The sequence below is a fragment of the Nesoenas mayeri genome (genome assembly GCF_963082525.1).
Source record: "Nesoenas mayeri genome assembly, chromosome: 5".
In the NCBI taxonomy this organism is placed as follows: domain Eukaryota; kingdom Metazoa; phylum Chordata; class Aves; order Columbiformes; family Columbidae; genus Nesoenas; species Nesoenas mayeri.
The window spans coordinates 34317032-34340389 of record NC_137548.1 but is presented as its reverse complement, the minus strand read 5'-3'; the positions used below and the strand labels follow the sequence as shown (position 1 = coordinate 34340389).

General features: G+C 34.5%; 1 protein-coding gene across 1 annotated transcript in view; it reads left to right on the top strand.

Moving 5' to 3' along the window:
• FMN1 (formin 1) overlaps positions 1–23358 on the top strand; it is a gene marked incomplete at both ends in the record, with an annotated part of 135459 nt that overhangs the window by 80368 nt on the left and 31733 nt on the right. The window contains 4 exons of the mRNA XM_080345247.1: positions 1240–1386; positions 4935–4994; positions 7125–7245; positions 19145–19237. Of these exons, the coding sequence (XP_080201373.1) occupies positions 1240–1386; positions 4935–4994; positions 7125–7245; positions 19145–19237 (421 nt within the window). The remainder of the gene's footprint in view (positions 1–1239; positions 1387–4934; positions 4995–7124; positions 7246–19144; positions 19238–23358) is intronic.

The window sequence follows — 23358 nt, the reverse complement described above, 5'->3', positions numbered from 1 at the left end:
TTTGTACATTAAGTAGGGTAATAGATAAACTCCGTAAACTGTAAATGAAATATCAGACCAGACCAATGCCCAGACAGGGCATTGCAAACTAACTTTCTTTTTTTACATATCACTGTCAATGCCATCAGCAATAGATGCCTATCATGTTCATTAGTTTATTACTTTCCCCTGATACCTATGGCTTTCTGTTAGCCATGACATAGCAAATTTTTTAATACCTGACAAATCTTTATCTAAGATTTCTATATTATGAATGACTAAATACAAGATTTTGAGATTGGAAAAAATAAAACATGAAAAGTAGAATGAGATACAAATTAAAAGAGAAACTAAATAGTGACCTAGTGTCCTGTCCAAGCCAGGTTGTGTTTGTTTGTTTGTTTTCCAAATTTAAAGATTAGCTTTTGATTATCTTTGTTGCTGCAGAATACCCGTGCTTTACCCCTTTCGATTTATTGACATATTCTAACAGTAAAAATAGTTACTTAGTGTTTGCTTTCCAAAGGAGACGTAAAAAAGGTACGAGTTTTGTACAAGATAGGGAAAGTGGTATTGCCATCTGTTTACTTATGAGGAGTTCACACTACAATTGATTTATCCAATATAAGGATACATCATTAAGAATTAGGCCTGTGGCCTCAGATTCTCAATTGACAAGATAGGTGTCTTTATATGTAAATTAAAATAATTTATTAGTTCTCCACTGTATTTCTAGATTTCGCCTGTGTTTTGAGGCATAATAATTCAGTCCTTAGCCCTGGTATATCTACATTAAGTATGGATCTGGAAATGTGAATTACCAGAGCACCAGGACTAACACAAATCAAACTGAATATGACAGTCCAAGTCTAACCTAGTGGCAACAAAAATAGCACATCTCCTTTGACTGTGCGTTCTGCAAATTCATGATGAACTGCTTCATCTGTAAGATTTTTAACGGCTACTAAGAATGTTTAATAATCTTCTTTCACTAATCTTTTTTGTCATCTACACAGTCTATGATGCCATTCAGTTTGCCTCATATGGTTAAATTAAACATAGTTATCTTAGGCAGATAGTCTAATAAATGCTTCCCTGAAATGCTTGATTCTTGTACCAGTTTTAGCTTCCCTTGCCTACAGGGGTAAAAACAAACAAGAAACAAAGCCTCTAACAAAAAGAAAATTAAAAAAGCTTTTTTATATTAGCAATTAGAATTTTTGTGCCAATGGAAGTTACAGACTAGTATCCATTTTCCAGGCTTTGCTGAACATGACAAGTGTAAAGGAAATTTTAGGTTTGATTCTGGCTTTTGGAAATTATATGAATGGCGGGAATAGGACCCGAGGTCAAGCTGATGGATTTGGTTTGGAAATACTCCCCAAACTAAAGGATGTCAAAAGCAGAGTAAGTACTCATTTTTAATTAAAGATAATTTTTCTCAACTGACCTTTTCTTGTTCCATCATCTGTCAAAATTTGATCTTTTATTTCTTACACTTCTTGTTTGAAAGAACATGGCACTTTGTACCAGAAATTTACTTTTTTCTCTCGACTTTTCATCCCCTTCTCCTGCACATGTGCATATTTCCATAATCTCCAGTTTCTCTTATTCAGTATTATTAGGATAATCATCTTATGTGAGAGCTTCTTTATGTCTCTCTTACTAGTAGGGGCTTCATTACAGTAGGTCAGAGAGAAGTGAGAGAGCACAGACTGCTGAAGTCTTCTTGAGTAAATATCCCCATTCTTTTTTCTTGCTCTTAACCGAAAGTAGCTCTATGTGAGTAAAAATATTTTTAAAATCAGATTTAAAACCAAAATATCAGTAAAGGTTGAATGTGGCATATACACTAAGGAATTTAATGTAAAGGATTTTAATCCTCTTCAAAGAGGTGTGTCATACCCAACAAGATATTTTCAGTCTATTTTTTTGAATTGGCAGTTAAATGGATGTAGAGCATGAATTCTGAATGGCATGCACAAGAAAATTCTCATACATGGCAGTAAATTATGTGTCAAAAATTGTGAACCACTAGCACGTTTTTGATTAGTCATGCTAGGATCAAAGTCAGTCTCAAATAAACTCTCAACACCTTTTGATATGAGATTACTTTGTTCCTTACTTTAGTGGTTTGGAGGAAGAGGTGCTAGACAATGTAGGCAATGGAAATACTGCTCAAAGTTGTTCTTTGCCAAAGCATACCTAGACACCACATGGATATATGAAACAACAAAGAATAGGAGGTATTTTCTGCTGATACTGGTACAGATTTGGAGGGTGAGAAAAAAAAAAACACCACTGTTCTTTCATGTTCTTCCTCTTTTCCTACATAAAGTGCCGTCTTGAACTGTAAGAAAGGTAGATTTTAAGCTTTTGTTCCCAGTTATGCTTCATATATGAAGGAATGTGTTTTTGAAACAGTCAGTGTCAGGAAAGCAGTATATCTGGGGAGCTTTTTACTTGTGAATACCATCATTAACAAAATGCAAAAACACATTTAAGGAACTGTTCAGTGAGCAACTGTATTAATGAAATTTTTTCCAATGGATTTGAGTCCCTTGTCTCCTAAAGACATTGAGATGCTGGAGCATGTCTAAAGAAGAGCAATGAAGTTGGTGGGGGGGTCTGGAGCACAAGTCTGATGAGGAGCAGCTGATGGAACTGAGGCTGTTTAGCTTTGAGAAAAGGAGGCTGAGAGGAGACCTTATCGCTCTCTACAACTACCTGAAAAGAGATTGTAGTGAGGTGGGTGTCAGCATCTTCTCCCAAGTAACAAGTGATAGGACAATGGGAAACAGTCTCTAGAGGTTTAGGTTGGATTCTAGGAAAATCTTCTTCACTGAAAATTATGTCAAGCATCGGAACAGCCTGCCCAGGGAAGGGGTTGATTCCCAGTCCCTGGAGGTTTTTAAAAAACATGTAGATGTGGTGCTTAGGGACGTGGTTTAGTGGTGGACTTGGCAGTATTAGATTTACAGTTTGACTCAGTCTTAAATGTCTTTTCCAACATAAATGATTCTATGATTCTAATTCTTACTTTCCTCTTCAATGCAATGGTTCAGGTCTTCTACTGCAATGGTTCAGGTCTTCCCTATGACTACTTTTCTTCCAGTCCTGTTCCATGGACAAGACACAGTACAAGCTGCAGCTAATCTAAAACCAGGGCAAGTTTCCCAGTACTCAGGTGTTCGTTGGTTGACCAGCTGCCATGAAGAAAAATGCTAAACAACTGAACTTTGCCTGACTTTTCTCAGTAGAAGTACTAATTTTAGTCTTGCTCTCCTATCTAACCATAAACTTGTAAGAATTTAATTATCTCTGGGACTTTCCAGTTTGTCTGAATTTAGCCAGCATGTTCCAAAATTATGAGTTATGAAAAGGAGGGACAGATGTACAGTATGATTGCATAAGACAGCTAAAAGACAAGCTAAAAAATTACAGTATTTACAGTTTTCTGGTAGCCAAAATAAATACATTATTAGTTTAGACTTGTCTCCAAAATGCACAAAAACTCCATGGGGCCAGCTGGTACAGACAGATATGAAACCTCAGAGGTAATTGGGAGACAGCATTTACGAGGAAGAAGACTGCAGTGTCTCGTATATTTGAAAACTAAGGTATCCTTCTTGTGCCCCTTTATTATACTTTTTTTGAGAATTGCCAGCGAACAATATTATGTCTAGGTAAGTTGAATTCCAGGACTCAAGGCAAAGAGTCAATGTGAATTATCTCTTGTTTCATATAAAAGTTGTTGTCACAGGAGCCTAGAAAGTTACTTGATATAGAGATTTTTTTTTAATGTAGCTCACCACTTCAAAATCTCTGTGTTCTATCTTCTGCAAATAGTCTTTAAACCAAAGCAATAGGTTTGATAGTTTAGCATATAGAAAATGGAATAACAAATGTATTTTACCATAAAAGTACAATCAAATGTTCATGAGTCACCTCAGTTCATTTTTGTCATATGACCTCCTAGCAATGTCTTCAAAAACTGTTATACAAGCATAGTGGCTTTGTCTGCATTTTGTCAGAAATGACTTGTTTAGTTAAGAATTTTACTGGTGTATGATATTAATAAAACATAATGTGGTGCAGGCTCTAATATGGGCAAGGCAGCTCAGTAGAGGAAGTCAGATATTGTTCACATACGAATGTTTGTCCTGATACCTGTCAATATACAATATGAAAACACTTCCAAAAAAACTTCAAACACATTCCAGATATAATTCCCTATATCTTGATTCTTTTATGTTGGTGAACCATACCTTGTAACATATAAGTTGCAGTTTTACACTTTTCCTTTATTTCATCTGGCCTGTGCTGACCCAATGACATGTAACAACATAAAATGATGTTGAGTACAGTTGTTGTGTGCAGGCACATGGAAATGGTGATTCCACAAAGAGAGTATTAATATCCAGATTTATAAGTCAGCTGGGCATGAAATATACTTGTTAAGCACAAGCTGTCTGGTTTTATATTTGGAGTAAAATATGAAAAATATCTATGCCTCTTCCAAATCTTTGTTATAGATGAATTGAGACTAGAGGAATCAAGAAATTCAGTTCACCTTAATAGATCTGAGGTGACTGTAATATTTAGTTAATATTATATTCAAGAATAATTTATTAATTAATATTACTATTCAAGGGAATATTATTTTTTCAGTAATGCCATGTGCCATTAAAAAATGATACAGAGACAGCTTCTTCCACTGCATGTTTTCTTACCTGGTATTTAGAACTGAAAGAAGCACTAGGTCCTGTGGAGGTATGATCAAGTCCATGTTATAAGGATTTTTTGGTCAGTAATGCTAGGGCTGAAGATATTGTGAGTCCGATTTCTCACAATATAAACCAATATTATATTTATTTTGAAATAAAGTAAATTTTCACTCACTTGAAACAGTGTCAATTGCGCATATTTAAAATAATATATTTATTTTTTCCTAGGATAATGGTATTAATCTGGTGGATTATGTCGTCATATATTACCTGCGCCATTGTGATAAGGTAAAAGATTTGTTTGCTCTATCTGCCTCTCCAGAAGTAGGTTTCTTTAAGAGATTATAAGAGCTTGCATTAGCTTTTTAAAAATCTAAACACAGTAGCTCTGATGGAAAAATTAAATCCATTTATTTTGCTTATAACAGTCATGGACCTCAATAGGTCTGAAATTTGCTCTAGGTTTATATGATAAGGCTTTGGAAAATTTTACAGTAACTGTTGACCTAACCACTGCAGGCAACTGCCTGTGACTGTTGCAGACGGGCTGGTGGTTTCTCCAATTTTGCCTTCTTGCCTTCTGGTAACTGTGACATTGTAAATCTTGTTCTGATGTGGTAATACTGATTTCTATCTCATGACAGAATGCAAGGACAGTTTAGTATTTTCAGATAGGGGAGTCAGCTGATGGGAAAGAAGTTAGAGGTTGAAAGGAAGAGATGTGGGAGTTGCTTTGAGTGAGTTCAATTTATGAGGCTTTTTGACATGTATTAGCAGTGCCCAAAGTTTTTAGTAGAAAATTTGAACTATTGTCTTTTAAACGAAAATGTCGCTATTAATTGATTTTATGTACATAATTGCTTGTTTTTGAGACTAAGAAGGTGCCTATACCTAATTTTCAAATCTAAGACTAGTGCAATTTTTCACAGCCCCATGTCTGAATACAAATATTCTTTTTTTTCTTAATTCTTACATAAGAATGTTGAATTGATGAGTTAGTAGTCATGAGTATTTTTTCCAGGAGTAAGGCTAAAGTAAGTGAGGACTAAAGTAAGTACAGACATTTCCCTGCCCATGCTGCTAGGCTTGGACTAGATGATCTTTAAAGCTCCCCTTCCAACCCAAACCATTTTATGATTCTATGATCTCTAACGCTGGAGGGTCTGTATGTCACGAGCCTGTGGAACAGCTCCTGGAGCTGAGCTGTAGAGAAGACTAAAAAAATAGCAGATGTCTAAATCCATACTTGTTTTCTTTCCTTTTTTTCTTTCTTTTTTTTTTTTTCTTTGTTGCTTTGGCAGAGAAATAAAACATCATTACTTTCATTTAGTAACGCATCTTGTAAAAACCTTCATAACAAAAGCAACTTTTTCTAGCCTGTAATATTTCTCAGTTCTCAGGGTACTGACTTACGTATTATTTTCTGCTCTGTAATAATGTTGAAGCTAATGCTTTTTAATTTATTTATTTAAACATTCAATGTTTCTACAAACTTTCAACCATACTATAATTTTACTTCAGGGAATTTTGTAGAACAAAACAGTTTATCTTCCTTGAGAGGAAATGCACACAGTGTAAATGTCATCCATACTTTTTTTTTCCCCCTGAATTTTCATATCTTTTATTTTTTTCCCCTTTTACAAAAAAAGTTAGTTCTCCAACCTATGAGTTTTCCTTTATTACAGACTGTAATCTGTGCACAGGTAGTATTTTAAACTCCATAGTGTATGCTTATACACACCAATGTCATATTAATACCATTTACATACTTCACCTGTTAAATTTCCACTGGGGATATTGCTCTGAAACTTGTAAGGTTTTTTTTGTTTTGTTTCACTTCTGATTTTTTTCTTACTGTGCTAAAATTAAGATATACACTTATGAGTTCCATACAGACATTAACCCATGTGGTTTATTTAGCCACATAAACCTTCAAGTGTATATTTTTATCTCTATAAAATACTTCAGGCAGTATATAAATGTTGCTTTCAATTTATGCTTATAAAGTGTGTGTGTATTTAATGAATTGAGAGACAGCGAAACCACAATCTTTTGGCATAAGATCACTTGTTACATTAAAATAGACATTCATGTTATCTGTTTTTAAGAAAGTTCTAATCCCTTATCTAAACCTTTATTGATATAAAATGAACTGAAACGTTGTGAGCTCAATGCTGTTTCATACTTTAAATTGAGCACAGTTTGCTTTACAACATCTAAAAGGAAGTTTCAACACTCAGGATGGTCAGGGTTTAATCTTGAATGATACATATGTTGTTTTAGCAAGAATGATTTAAAATGTATTACTTTTTTGCAGTTTTATAATAGTTTCATAGATCATGTTCAAAAAAAGTAATTTATTTCATTACAAATGCATTCAGTTTTCATAGTGGTCTGTCTGTTTGTTTGTTTGTTTAGGAAGCAGGCACAGACAAGAGTATTTTTCCTTTACCAGAACCACAGGACTTTTTCCAGGCCTCACAAGTTAAGTTTGAAGACCTAATAAAAGATTTAAGGAAGCTGAAGAGAGATCTAGAAGGTAACTGGGAACTTTCACATTTTTTCTGCTAACAACAAAGTGCCATTTAAAATGTGACCTTTATGAGGTTTTCTTATTGCTAATTAGGTTTATACTGTTGATTCGTTTAGAGTTTTTGTACTGTGGCACAAATTACTTACATAAATTAGAAAGAAAAGAAAATTCAAACTCATGACAATAAAATGAAAGTAAAGACCCTGAAAAGTTATTATCCCTTTTATAATCAAGAGGTCCCTAAAGAAACCTTTCTGAAATTTTCTCGAGTTATGTGTGAATTTTCCTTTGCCTTCTCCAGAACTGTATGTTTAACTGTAGATATCTGTTAGTTCCATAACATAAATACTTTCCTCAGTATTTGTATAACAACATTTTAACAGCTACAAGAAAGAGTTGAATACTATTAATGTAGAAATAAAACACAGCTTGCCAAGGCACAGCAAAGGGAAATGGAAAGCTCCAGTTCAAAATATTTTCACCCTGGGACATAAAATAAACATTTTAAAATGTTTATTATAAAGAGGGGCTCAGAAACCCAACTCATCTATCAATCAAGGTACTGAGTGGAAATAAAGTAGGAAGGGTTGCTCTCTAAGTGTTCCAAGCAGTTTCAATTTTATTTTGTGCTTCATATGACTTTCTAAAATAAATCCAGCAATTGATGACTGAATATTTTAAGCCTGCTTTTTTGTTAGGGAAAAGTTCCTACTTTTACTGAAGCAGTTTTGTGTAGAAAATGGAACTTAGGGCAAGAATCTGCTAAAAAGCCTATAAAAACTTCTCCATTTACATTTACATCTCTGTGTTAAAATGGAAGAGTCCTCTGGAATCAGTGTTGAACAGGATGATTGTTTTTAATTTACATTTTCAGTGTAAGGCAATGAAAACTGTTACAAAATAATTTATCCTTACAGGATTAGGTCACTACCATCTTTAGGATAGTTTCAAAGGTTAACAGTGGTAGGAAAGTATCAGTTGTTGTTTGTTCGACCCAGGCATTAGTGAGTGCTCTATCTCCTCTCATCGCTTGGCCCTGTAAACCCCTTGGCCTGCCCTCTTTTGAGCTAGTTTGTGCAGAAACATGATCTGTGTTTGATCTTGTACTTTTTCAGCATGTAGTCCTGCTGTCATGCATCTTAGTCTTGCAGGATCTGCATTGAGGCTGTGACATTCACATCATATTTATTCTACACTGCAAAGACACAGACAGCAAGTAGGAAAAGCCAAACTTTAACTGACTCCTAAAATAAAAACTACCGTTTTCTAGTAATCACTGGTTTCTATTTTCTAAAGGAAATTTTCTTAGGTATTTATAGAAAATCTAGAGAAATTGTTGTGTTGAGCTTGTTTTCATAGTCTTTGTAAATATGTATTTGAAACCCAGCCAAACAAATCAACATATAAAGTTAATGACAGCAAAGATTTGAAACAAAAAAGTTGTGGAAATGTTTTCAGATATTGGTATTTTATCACTCAGAAATATGGAGGAGAATTCTAACAAGCATTCCTGTGATAACATTCTTATATATATGAGTGATTGTTTCTTTGTTGAAATAGATCTCCTTCAAACATTCCCTTTTAAATTTTTTTTCTTCAGATAATGTTGGAGTTTATTTTTAAATCAAAATTTTAATTGAAGAGGTTATAATTTTAACACGTACAACAAAGATTTGATGAGTCTCTGTAGTTTATTGTAGTCATTAAAAAGTTGTGGCTGCTGGCAGAATACCAGTGAAAGTCTAAAGCTGAAACAGATGTGAATAGAAGAAACCAAGTCCAGAGAAGCGTCAGGCCCAGCTATCCAGACAGGCACGGCCCTTCAGATGTAAATAATTTGAACAATATTAACTGGGGCTGCCTGTGTTATTGGGTACGTTGGATTTATTTCACAGCTTAGTTGGCTAAGGTAGTCTTAAACAGATTACCTAGGGAGTGGGATGAGACAAAGGTAAGAAATGAAAGAGGGGGTTTCTTGTGTGTCATTATGGAATGAGCTAATGTTTCTGTTAGTGACTTGTACAGAATGATTTAAAAAAGATAAATATCACCTCTTGTGCCTGAAATGTCAATTTTGATAGACACTTTTCATGATAGTTGTCATCTAGTATTTTAAAATATTTTTTACTAGTTTATCAAGGCATTCATTTATCTTTCTATCATGGATCATGAGTGGCGTGTCTTAATGGGGTAGACCTCTAGTTTGAAATACCTAGACACTGTGGAACCAAAAGTTCAAATCTAGATGGAGCACAAACCCTTTCATCCTTTTCAGATAAACAGATTGAGTTCCATACAATTTGCTATTTTGAAGCCTTTCAGGTTAGACTTTAAAGGGACAGACTAACTTCACTCTAAAGGAATTAGACTAATGTGCGGCTCAAAAATTCAAACAAATTTTTGGTGAACCTTAATCCAACAGGTTTTTAACATGTATTTCAGATAAAACTTTCAAATCATGAGCATTTTTAGGTTAGAAAGAATGACAAACAGAAGTATGCATTTAATATAGGTTTTTCAGGGGAAAGAAGTGGAAAAGAATGCAATATTAAATAGTGAGATGAATTTTTTAGAGTTAAATCTGGTTCCACTTTAGAGTCACAGGAAAAAGGAACATTTTCTCTAAGCTCAGGTTTTCACTTCAGGTCTGTATAGTCAGTGTACTTCCAGGATTTTCAAATATTACATAGTAGCATAAGCAGATAAATGTATTCGTTTAACAGGTATTAGCTTTCCAGTTAATCTTTTTATTTATGGAAAGAAGTTCTTGCTTTGCATCAATGTTTTAATATTGTAAGATTTCCATTTCCTTTCCCTAGGACAAAACATGATTTCCCTTCTAGTCTAGACAATGCCACTTGACTGGTATTCTTCTGAAATAAGCACAGAATATTTGAAATGTATAATTGTAAGAAGATTTTTAGAAAGCAAGCCAAAGTATGCTAGACTTGTATAAACTTTACTATTAACCTTTCACTAATCTCTCTTCTAAGTTGGACAATCTTAATTATTCAAAATTAGTTGCACCGTAGATGGTTTCCATCTGTCATACTCATTGCTCTTCTTTGCAATACATTTAATAAAATTTTAAAATGCTGCTCCATTACACAAGATAAAGCAATATTAGATTCCTTGTATCATTTACTGCAATGTTCGTTATAACTTCTTAGTATTCTTGACCTTAACAGCTGAAAAATCAAATACATTTATAGAATGGTTAAAAATGGAAACCAAGGTCAACTCTTTCAAGAGCACATCTTTATTTTTCATAATTAAATAAATTTCCTGTGAGATTTTAACATTCCGATCCCATTGAAAATCCACATACCTTTTGCTTTCACCCTCTTTCATGAATACCAGTAGAGATATTATTTGCTGTTTTCCTTATGCGTTGTGAAAATTTCCTGTCCTGAAACTTATTACTTGCTCCATTTAATTTAGCTGTGCATATCTGAGAAGAGTCTGGCCCCATCTTCTCTATAGCTGTTCTCCAGATAGTTGAAGTGAAAAGCTAGATCCCCAGTTAACTTTCTGTTCACCAGGCTGACCATACCTAGCTTCCTATGCCTCTTCTTCAAGTGCTTCTTTTTCTTTTCATTCTCAAACACCTGCATGACAATACATATCTTCTTTTTCAGATATGAATATGTGTGTATATATATTCATATAGATACATATCTTCTTTTTTGTAGAAACATATCTAGTGCATGGGATGTGACTGACATGGTGCTGCTGTACTGATATCACCATTGTATCTAACTAGCCTTGCCTCTTAGCATGGCTGAACAGAACAGGCTAAACTGTTGCATCTACGTTGCCCTCATGCAGTGCTTCTTCAGGGAGTTTTGTGTCACACTATACTGCAAAGTGGAAATGTGTTACAAAATAAAGACAAGAATGGAAGAGAATTTACAAATAAGAAATGGGTGAAGGTTGAAGAGGGTCACCAATTCTTGGTTCTTGCAGTCATTGTCACTATAAATAGAAACAAAGGGGAAGCTGCAAAAAGAAAAAATAATCAGTTAACTATAGGGCAACCATTACAGTGTTGAGAGGTTTTGTCTATTGTTCAATTTGCATTATAGACAGTAAAGTTACTGGATCATATTGTGAAAATTCTGAATATTTTATCAGTTTGAGTGATAGCTTTCTGATTCATTTGTTGGATCAATAGACATTTCTCATTAAAAGGTGACTGTTTAGTCATTACAGGAGGATAGTATTCAAGACAGCACCAAAGGCCTTTTTCTAAAATATTTTCAACCAATTGAAACCTTAGTGCAATTTAAATTATTTTTTTAAGTCAATTTTAAAGTGGCATTTAGACATCTGAGTCACATACACATTCTAGAAAAATATTCCCAACAGGAGCAGAAAAGTTATATGGTACTTTCTAGGAACTAGTCACTTTCATTTTCTTAATGTTAATTTTGCTTTTACATCTAAAAATTCACCTTAAAATTTTGGAAGTGCAGGTAAATAGAAGTTTGAACAGAGTGGTGGAACAAGAGGCGGCCAATAGATGACTGTGTTATTTATTTAGACATTAGCATAGATGGAGCACATTGTTTTGTACCTGGTGAGTATTGCTATATTTTTGCACTGTCCAACATTTATGTGATATATTTTGAAGCAATGCAGAATGGTGTAAGGAAAAGAGTAGAAGACAGTTTCATACAGAAACAGTTATTTTGTTTTCAAGAGTTGACAAAATGACACACTGTTCCTCCTCACAGTTTTCTGACCTCTTTTTGAATAGTCCCTTGTCTCAGTAGGATGAGATATATTTCAGTTTGGTTTAATTTGGCAAAGATACAACACAGGCATTAAAAACCACAGTTTGTGTATGTGCACTGGATTCTATTTTACAAGAAAACTAACATTTTGACAATGTTCCATTGGTAATGTACAGATGTGAACACATTAAGTGTAAATTTTCCTAAGTGGATCATTTCTTAAAATTCCATTAGATTTTCTAGTTTGTGATAGTGGAGAATAGTATGGAATGGTTTTAATAAGATTCAGAAATATAATAGAGATGCAAAGCAATGATGTTTAAGAAAAGTTTGTTCCCTGGAAGCAGATGTCTGCATGTGTGCACAAAGGTGAGGGAGAAAGCTTTCTGTTGATTAAACAATAGCATGCTGTTCATTTTTTTTCTTTCGTAGAGTTTGGTGGGGTTTTTTGGCTAAAGAATTCTTGGAAATGTATTGTTTAAAATCATTTTGCAAATGTTAAGATTCTGGAATGAATCTTGGAAATACCACAGTTACGATTTTCTGTGCACTTTTCTGTGTGCCCTTTTCTATAAATAAATAAATATATATATGTATGTGTGTGCTTGTTAAACATTAGTTACATAACTATGTAGTATACATCTGGGAGCAGGTAGTCTATATCTGGGAACAGGAGGAATATTGTCTCTATCCATGTGTATGATGGATCACGAATGAAATAGTTTGGAGAGTGTGTAATAGCAGCATTGCGGGGAACAATGACTTCGTATTTGTGGATCTCAACAGCTTTTCCTCTCTGATGGAGCATGCAGTAAAAGAAAAGCCAGATTTCTGTTATAATTGAGGTGGTCACTTACGTATTTACTGCCAATGATCAAAGATTGAAAGTACATTAATTCAGGCAGTGGGATACAAATTAGCAGTAGTGAGGCTAATTAGCACTTCTCAAAGTGTTCCTCCTAATATTGCAGGTAATATATGAATTTACATCATTTTAAATCTAAAAGGATGCTCTAGCTGAACCAAAGCCATAAACTTCATAGAAGAATTAATTAGGTGGAACTTTATGATCTGTCTTGCACAGAAAATCAGAGATCCAGCTGTACAGAGGGAAACAGGAGATCACTTCTCTGGCATCTACAATTTCAGCTCATAAACCTACTGTTTCAGCCATTGTCCAGCAATTCTATTCTGTCTGATCCTTTGTTCAGTACACTAAGTATTCATGTCTTTGTGTGTTTGAAAGGTCTTTTTTTTTCCTAGCGCTGTAAAAACCTTAGCTCATATGATAGAAATATTATTATTATTGCTTCTTAAAAATTTTGTCATCCTCTAAATTAGCCAAACAAGACTCTTCACTTTCAAAATACTAATTTTTGTATTATTCGGACAGAAGGGAAATGTTCTGATTTCTCAGCGGGTGCTGCTAGCGCACATTTCTGCACTCCTGACAGATCTCAATGATGTGCAGAGGTCTGTTTGTTTGGATCTTGACACTAAAGCAAAGCTTTCTGCTAGTAATGTATGCTGGAATAATTTAAGGAGTCTTACAAAGATTGGTCTGGAAAATTATGAGCGTTTAGTTGTTACGTTCATTTATATGTGCTGTTCAGCCCCTTGCAGTATGCTTCTCTGCTGAAGGGTGCGCTGAATGTAAACTGCCATTTCAGAGAGAATACATTAACCAGAGTCTCAGATATGTTGCTATGGTGTGAAAAATATTTAGTTTTACTAGAATCTTTGTTCATTTTGTTAAATGTATTGTTAGGAAACCATCTTAACAGAAAGGTTTTTAAATTATTTATATAGAATGTTGATACCCTTTGACAAAATGAGGAGCAAAAATTTTTGGGTTTGTGTTAGCTGAAACTAATATAGGCCTGACAGTTCCTCTGCATGCCGTCACATACTGTAAAAGTTCAAAATGCTGTTAAACTTAAAAGAAACAAACAAAACCCCCTCACAGATCTTAAAAGAAAAAGTCAGAATGTCTGATCAAACTTGTGAGAATTGTCAAGATGTCTGACTCTCGGCTTCCACTAAAACTTCCTTAGAACAGGTGACCTTTATAGGGTGTTTTGTATTCCACTAATTCAATTATTTCTTTTTCCACAGCTTAGGACTTACCACAGAAATGTTTTTCCGTCTTATTTATATGAGTGAACTTAAACATCTAAACAGATACTTGTTTCTTTGTGTCATGAGGTAAAACATATTTCAAACAGACAAAGATTGGGCTGTTTAACGCTTTACTTATTAGCTTCTATCCTCTGAAATGGCTTTTTAAGAAAACTGAATTATTAATGAGTGAAGAAATAGGTTAGAACGGTGTATTTAGTTTTATGTGTGCTAACACTGCTTTGCATTAAATGAATGACCTGTATTTAATACAATAAAAACCAAGTTTGAGAATAGAGTACCAGTGTAATTTGATCCTGTTCTACATTTTTGTCAGATACTTTTGTCTCAGAAAACCTCACACCCCACTTCATGGCACTTCCGTCTCTGTTTGGTTCAAAGGCTTCTGTATTAGTCAACCCAGCTCTGGCTAAGGTGTTAGTGCTCGAACCTTCGTGTGTTGCAGTCATTGATACATGTACAGATTATCAATGTGTGTCCAAAAATGCAAATAAAATACTGCATCTGAAACTTTTCTGGGTCCATAGCAGCATAACCACTTGCAGTTAGACACAATCAAAATTCTTACACTATATTCCAAAGAAATCAAGATAAATCTCTTCCCTTCTTCTCCACATTTATTTAAAATTCTATCTGAAAAGAAACATTTCCTTGCAAGGTTATAGAAAAGTACAAGAGGTATAGATGACACAGATATAGTGAATTGTCATAAAGCTAATACTCTCGTGCACACCTGCAGTAAATATGTATGTAAACTGCATGTAATAACAAGAGAATATAAGCAAATCCTGCAACAGTGCCAAACCTACAAATGTGCATCTCTTGTAACTTTTTGTTTAACTTGGGAAGTTGTTTGCAAGTAAGAAAATGTATCAAAGCAAAATGAAACAAGCTAAATCATGCGGAAATAGCATGATTTACATAGCACTTGCTGAATAATTTCGATTTGTGGATTTTATCTGAAGTTTATCAGATTGTTACTTGGATATATGAGCCCAAATGCTGTAACAGCCTTCTGCACCGTAAAAAATCACGGATCCTCTCAAACGTTAATTTGAGGTTATTTAGTCATACAGTGAATTCATTTGCGTTATCATTTCAAATTCCCATTGAAACAGAAAAGGTAAGGGTTCTAGAAAAGAATTATCAAATACGAACCCTCCTGTCAAAGATAAGTCTGCATTATAACAAGAAGATAAAATAGCAATCTTGGCAGTATAACCTGCCACGCTCTGAACAGACAAGAGGAGGGGGTAGGTTTTAGCAGCTTTCACAGTGGCATAACTCACAGGGGATAGTGTCAGTGACAGGTTTATAGGAATTAATGGTGCTGATACTTGGTTTCGCTGTCAGGATGATTCCTGTAAATGCTACTGGTGGGTTCTGGCGACTAAATAGTTAGTAATTTACTGTGATCAACACTAAACTATTTCTGATTTTGCATTCACTTTAAAAATAGTGCTCAAAAAATTCCAAATCCTGTCTGATTGACACTGAAATGCTCTTTACGTGGAAGTTTGTTTATGGGCAGTGATTCTTCTGACAGATTTACAAGTGTCTGTGGACTTTTAAAGGAATATTGCCCAATAGGCATTAAGTGAGAGACATTCTATTTTGTAAATATTTTCACTTATATTGGGGATTTTTAAAGAACTTCTTGAGCCAAGTACTGCATTAAATCTGAAGACAGTGGCAAACTGATAATCAGCAGTTTCCAGCCTTGTTTTAATGTTTTGCTAATGGTTTCCATTTCTGTGGCCAAGATTTCCAGTGGGTGAAGTCTGATGTACATCCAAAAATTTGTAAGGGCTTTAAAATACTATTGCACACTTGCATTTTCTTTTTTTTTTTTTTTGGTAATAGCTCATTTGGAAATAAACAATTTTCAAAGTAGCATATTACATTTAATTTCACTAACATACAATACATACCAAGAAAATGAACCAAAAGTTTATTACAGTAATGGAGAATTTGCATCTGTTTGAACTCAGTATTGCTGAAACAGGTTGTTTATTTTCTCAAATCATTATTTTGGAATGAAATGGGGAGAGAAGTGTACGTGTGGTGTGCTAGCTGTCAGATTCCTCAGAATTCCTTCAGATTTCTGAGAATTTCAAATTTATTCAAATATTCCATTTATTAAAATATTTCAGTGCAGTTGACTTTAAACAGAGTTAGTTAACCTTCAATTGCCCAGATACTTTTTTGCCTGTTTGTCGACCAAAAGTATAGGTTATTGAGTGAAGTATGACCTAAATTCAGAGTCAATTAAAGGAGGATTAAGCAGTACAGGGCAAATACATTACTCTTGTGATTTTCACTTCTTCACCCTTGGCCTTGACTCCTTTAGCTCAAAGCTATAACTTTCCCAGAGCCCTTCAGTCTATTTTGGCAGTTATCGAAAGAACTTCTGGAAGTAAACTGATAGATTTTAGTTTTAGATAGATATCATATAGATAAATATCAGCAGAGAGAATCATCCAAAGGTCTCTTTTTAAGGCTTTCCAATAACATAAATTCTTAGCATCTGCCAGCATTTACTTGACTTCTTTTGTCAGTTTGCAAACTGGTGTCTTATTTCAGGTCATCTCAAACTTGAAGTTTCAAGCAGCACCCTGCTTCACTTATTCTATGTCATCTGCCTCATTTGCTTTTCTTCTCTGTGCTTTCCTTCCTACTCTTCCTCTCCCTTCATGACAATTGTTGATCTTCTTGTTAAGGATGTTAGGATTCTTCCTAAGAATTTATTACCCAAATGAGCTTTTTCTCTGTATGCTGGCACTTCTTGTTGTCCATATTTTGTTGTAGTTTTTCTCATCTGATTAAGGATAATGTTAGTTGTCTTGATTTAAAACAAAACAAAAAACAAAACCAAAACAAAATAAAATCAATCAATCAAACAAACAAACAGGTTTTACATGTGCTAGTCATGGTCATTTAAATGCTTACATGGGACATATCTGAGTAGCCTTTCTAAACCTTGTGTTGCTAAACCTTGTAGGAAGCTTTCATTACACCAGACAATGCATCAACAACACTATATGTTTGGGAAAACACCTTTCTAGACTTAGAGTATGTTTAGATAGAAATCTGCTTCTATATAGATTTATACAAAACTGATTATTATAAAATAATTATTGGATTACAATTGGTGCAACCTTACCTGATTGTGATAATCATGTGGATTCTGTAGTCATTTTGTACCAAATGCCTGGACAGAATATGTGTACTAGCACTTTTACATCCTTGTCATTTTATATTTATCTAAACTAATTTCTAAATATTGCCTTATATAATTTTCTGTAGATTTTTTTTAAACACAAATAGAACCCACAAGCCTGTAGCTGCTACTTTGTTGAAACCTCCACTCAGAAAGTTAACAATACTGTCTCACTTATTTTGCTAGACTTTTTCCCCTATACAATTCTAATATGTCCATCTTCTTCCAAAGTAAAGTGTTTCAGTTTGTTTGAATAACTGTAGAGATCTCCTAATTCTACAAACATAAATGTGAAGGATATATAAATTTTGTGCAGTGTGTGAGAACAGTTGTGGAAAGTTCAGATTTTTAATTAAAAGAAACATATCGTAATATAATAATCTTTAAAAGTCATAAATATTTCTCTGATTTCTGCTTTGATTTGCTTCATTTATTAAAGACACATAACTGTTCAGATACTAAAAGACTGTCCCAATCTGTTATGTTTAAATTAATGCTTCATCCCACCTATTGTCTCGCATACAAATGAATATCCATTGACTTTGAACAGTTTCAAAGGTCTGCCTTATGCTACAGGTTGAAAGACTAGAGATTAATAATAAACTTAAGCTGTAGCCCAGGCCATTTTACATAAGTTCTGGAGCTCCCCAACAATGTCATAGTCAACAACGTACATTAATTGCGGAGGGATGCTAAATGAAAATATACTGTAGGAACAGCTATATTTTCAGCTTTTTCTGTAGCAACTGTCCAAATGTATTTCTGTTCTCAATCAATTAACAAGCTGTCTTTTTTAGTAAGTCCTGGTGGTCCAAGAGTATTATAGGCACACTACTAGTTGTACAATGAAACGTATGCATCTGTTTTCAACCTTCCATTGACTTTTTTCACTGCACTGCAAACTTACATTAATATGACATTTTAATTTCATATTCTCAACTTCTGTTTCTACAGTTTTGTATTATTTTAGCTGCAGTAAGTTGAATTATATAATGGTGGTAGCAATATTATGTGAATATGTTTCCTGCAGCCAAGCTGTAACTCTTGGATTTATCTCCAAAATACATTTCCATCTAAATTTAGCTTCTTGACAACAAATAGTTGTGGAAGAAAAAGTCTTATAATAGTTCATAAATTCATTTGCTAAATGGAAGATAGTTGCATTTGGATTTCTAGCAGTCTCATTTCATCTTAATATGGAACACTACAAAGTTTATTAGAATTTCTAGGAATGTTAAAATACATTGGCAAATAATCTGGAGTTTTTAGAAGCTGGCATGGCATCAGGTCTTGAGATGACAGATACATTAAATAGTAAACAAATTGCAGTTAGATGTAAGTTAATTTTTTTAAAGACTTCTACTATTTCACATCATTGCCTGGAATGTGAATGCTTAAGTAAAGCTGAATTCCTGCATCTTTGTTAGGAAAAATGGTTGAGTATAGGATGCCTGGCTCTGGTTGATTACAATCAGTCCAGATGTAATGCATCCTCCACTCACCACAGAAAGAAAGCTTAGAGCTTTAAATACCATCTAGAATTTGTATGTGAGGTACGCTCTGTTAGTAGTGAGTCTCAGCATGCAGCTGGATTTTCAGGACAAAGTCATTACTGAAGACAAATCCCACTCTTTAAACATGTATAGAATTTTCTATTTCTTATGCTAGACTGGTATTGGTATTTTTTATTTTAATGTAATTGCTAGATTCCTTAGGGCTTCTTTATTCCTATTTCCTCTAAACTAAAAAGTTGATATCTACTTCCCGTAGACGAATTCTGCCACAAATGTCTCTCAACTTCTTTTTGTAGCCTCTGAAAAGCAGATGAAGTTAGTTTGCAGAGAGTCTTCTGAGGAGCATCTCCAGCCCTTCAAGGAGAAGTTAGAGGAATTCTTCCAGAAAGGTAACTGTACTTAACAAAACTAAAACCAAACCAAAACAAACAAACAAAAAACCCTTGGCTAATAGCGTAGTGGTTTACAAAGTTATATATAATGCAGGCTGCATTAAATATGTGTTGCCTCTGAAAATTTGAAAATTCCTTCTATCTGTTATGGGTTATGTTCCTAATGTGCCTAGTGTATGTTAAGAATAATGGTTATACAGATCTTGTACATCACTTTTCAAAGATAATTGTTCCCTTGATCTTACTCATTTCCTATTGGTTATTTTCTGCTTTGTTCTTGATCATTATTTGTAGGCAACATGAAAAAGATACTCGTCATAGACCAAATTTGTCAGAAGGAATATAAAGCTTCAAGTTTATAAAAGACAAGAATAAAAAATACCTTTCTAGAGAAAGTCTATATATATATATATATATAGGAAGTAATAGCCTCTTTTATCAAAAGTGTGGGCTTATGAACTGACTACTTCAGATTTAAAGATTTAGTTTTGTGTGAGACAGAAAGAGGCGTAAGGAAGTGATTTACCACTGTAGAGTCTGGAGACAACCAGGGTGAGATCCAAGATACAATTCAATCATCAGTTCAAGAAAATGTAGCCGCAGGTTGCTGGTGTTGAATGGATCAGTCCAGCTCCATCCTGTTTCTCAGGCTGTGTGTTTTCTCACTACTGGCCAGAAAAGCACCAGAGCAGAGTAGTCAAAATGATAGACTCGTGTATCGATCTGGGTCATAACTCAATTTTGCCCAGGTCTTGCCAAGACCGTAACTGAATGGTGTCTTCCATGATTATATCACAGATTCTGTAATTCTTATTACACCTTGGATCTCCTGAGGAGTGTTGCGGTTATTCCAATAGGCAGCTAAGCACCACACAGATGCTCACTCACACCCCCTTGGGGGGGTTGGAACAAGGGTCAGAAAGGTAAAAGAGAGAAGACTCATGGGTTGAGATAAAGGCAAGTCAATAGGGGAAAGCAAAAGCTGCATGCAGAAGCAAAGCAAAACAAGGGATTCATTCCCTGCTTCCCATGGGCAGGCAGGTGTTCAGCCATCTCCAGGAAAACTGGGCTCCATCATGTGCAGCCACTACTTGGAAAGGCAAATACCATAACTCTGAACTTCGCCTCTTACTCCTTTCCCAAGATTTATTGTTGAGCATGAAGTCATATGGTATGGGTTATCCCTTTGGTCAATTTGGCCAGCTGTCCCAGCTGTGGACCCTCCCAACCTCTTGTGCCACCCCCAGCCTACTTTCTGGGGGTCACTATTAAAAAAGGAGAAGGCCTTGATGTTGGGCAAGCACTGTTGAGCAATAGCTGAAACGTGGGTGGGTTATCAACACTGTTTAGGTCACAAACCCCATACACAGGACCATTCAAGCTGCTATGAAGAAAGTTAACTCCACCCCAGCTAAAATCAGCAGAAGGAACAGCAAAAGCATATTGTGACAGTCCCAAAAAATAACGGCAACACAGCTTCTAGTTCCTCCTGCACAAATGAGCTACCCTTCTTTCTGATGAAGGGAATATGATAAAAATGCCCAACCAATCTTGAAAGAAGAGTAGTTCTGCTTTAGACAAAATCATAATTCAAGTTTGCATTATCATTTCAAATAGAAAAACATATTCCTTCAACATTTGCCCTGTTTATGCCCATTGATGTGGAAACTGAGATATATTTATCATCGTCAATGTGGCAGATAATTTTATCCGTGTGTGAATAACATATATTAAAAAAAAGAAAAAAAAAAGAGCAGATATGTTTCTGCATGGTGTTTTGGGACAATGAGTTCTTTATAGAAATGAAATCTATTTGACCCTTTTTGGTGTTTCAGGTTTTTTGTGTTCTAGAAAGAACAAAACCACAGGGGTTACATACTTGTCCAATTTCTTATGTTCTCTTTTTCTCCTTTTGATTTATAGTATTATGTTTTATGGTGTCTAATCATATACATTTAATTTTGTCTAATTTTTCATCTTTTGACATTTCTATTTTATCTAACTTTTTCTGAGATGACTTGGCTTTTTTTGTCTTATCCTCTAATTATTGACTCTTCAGAAATCCTTCAGAATTATTGACCCTATTTCTCCTTCAGTCACTTGATTGATTTGAATGTTTGTAATTGGTGACTGGTACTTTCTATGGCATTAGAATGGAAATCCTGTAAAATTCTACACTGAAGATAGCTAAAAATAACACAGAAACCCATCGTGATTTATGGTACTAGAATAGGCATCAGACAAATGTCAAGCTCGGATGTTCAGTTTAGGTAAGTGTCTGGAAACTCAGCTGCTTCTCTGAAGTCAGGAGTTAACCAATAATATTGTGCATCCGTTAAGCATCTGCTTTCAGTTTTGTTTGTTTAAAAAACAGTTGTGGCTTGTTTAAGCAAATGTAAGAAAAAATTGTCTGTCATCTTTCTGCCAGCTCACAGCAAGTATCCAAAGCTCAGATGCTTTTCTGAAACTTCTGGCTTGAAGATAGGGCTGGAACTCATAGATATTCAGGTTTTTCTCACACATACAATTTCCCATCATTTCTAGTAAATGCTAAGTTGGAAATACTGTAAGAAAAAAAAAAAAACCCACACCAAAAAAACAACATATTGATTTGCTTAAACTGAACTGTTTACATTTCCTAATTACAATTAATAGCAATTAAATCTAATACTTGCTGTGTTGTAACAAAAAACATAGAGAGTGTTATGGAGACTGACATTCTAAAATGCTAGAGGGGATAAACTGTACTTCTGCTGATGTCAGTGCTGTTTTGTATAACTGGATGTAATGTAGCCTAACGCCTTCAACAGGGAATTAGGTGCCAGAACCTTTAGGTTCTCTTCCCAGTTTAGCTGCTTGACATGTGATGCTAGAGTAGTTGGTTAATCCTTTTTTCAGAGAGCACTTCACTTTTCTGGTACACAAAATGTTAAATAATTATTCTTGTTAGTTTTTTGTAGTGAAAGATAATCTTTATCAAGTATTTTGTGATTCCCACATGAAAGACATTATGTGTAAACTGTGTTAATACTTCATTAGCAGTATTTGATATGTCTGTGCCTTTTGAAAAGGGCTTAGATTATTCTCAAGATGGAAATAATCTTTAGTGGATTTAATTATATTATATGCAACATATTATATTAGTTTTACTATGACACGGAGGCCTAAAAATTGCTGTAAATTAATACACACATACTATATTTCTCATGGAATAACTGTATTTTTTTTTCAGAAATATCTTCATAATATTTTCCATTTAATTTGCCATGGTATGCAAAAAGAAGTTTGAAATTATGAAATTAATGGTTGGCTTGGATTGCTCCTTAACATATGAAATTCTTGCTCAGAATTGCTTAGAAAAAAAACTCCTCTTTTGATACGGAGCTATTTCACACCAAAAAAATCAGAATAGTTGGATGAATATGAGAAAGATGCAAAATACTCTATATTGAAAAGGAGAAGACAAATTTTGGTTACTGCAGCTATGAAGCTCACTAGAAAGCATGCTGGCCAGTAGCCATTTATGTTAGTTTTTCGTGACATTTTTTATTCTCCTGGTGCATTCTCTCAAGAATAATACAAACAAGAAAGAAAATTGCATACAGGAGTAGGCAACTAGCCTTAATAAAATTTATTTCTTATTTTGCTGCTTGAGTATTTCATATTGTTTGTCTATTTTAATAAATGTAGAAATGCATAATACAGATTCATGCAAGATGGTCTGGTCCCAAATTCCCCTTCATTGGTTCCAGGTCAGAAAGTATGTAAAAACTTTAATCTAGGCTCAATTTCCTCCCTCATATACTGGAATGCGCAAATCAAAAGGTCTTTCTGCTTCATAAGAGTTAACATCGGAAGAGCATAGCTGCCTCTCTTTATTTTTCTAAGAATAAAGAGGCATCTTGACAATGAAGACTTTGCTATTAAAGGAATTCTTTAGTTTACAGCAGAGTCTGGGAAGCAAGTTGTCTGATGTCAAGACAGCCTAGTTTTTGAAAATCATTAACAGTGGAAAGTAAAGCTGTCTGGGAAAGGCACGTGATACACGGAAGCATCCAAAGTAAGAAGCAAGATGGAGAGGGAGGTATTTGTCAAATAGAGTAGATCTTTTGAGATTA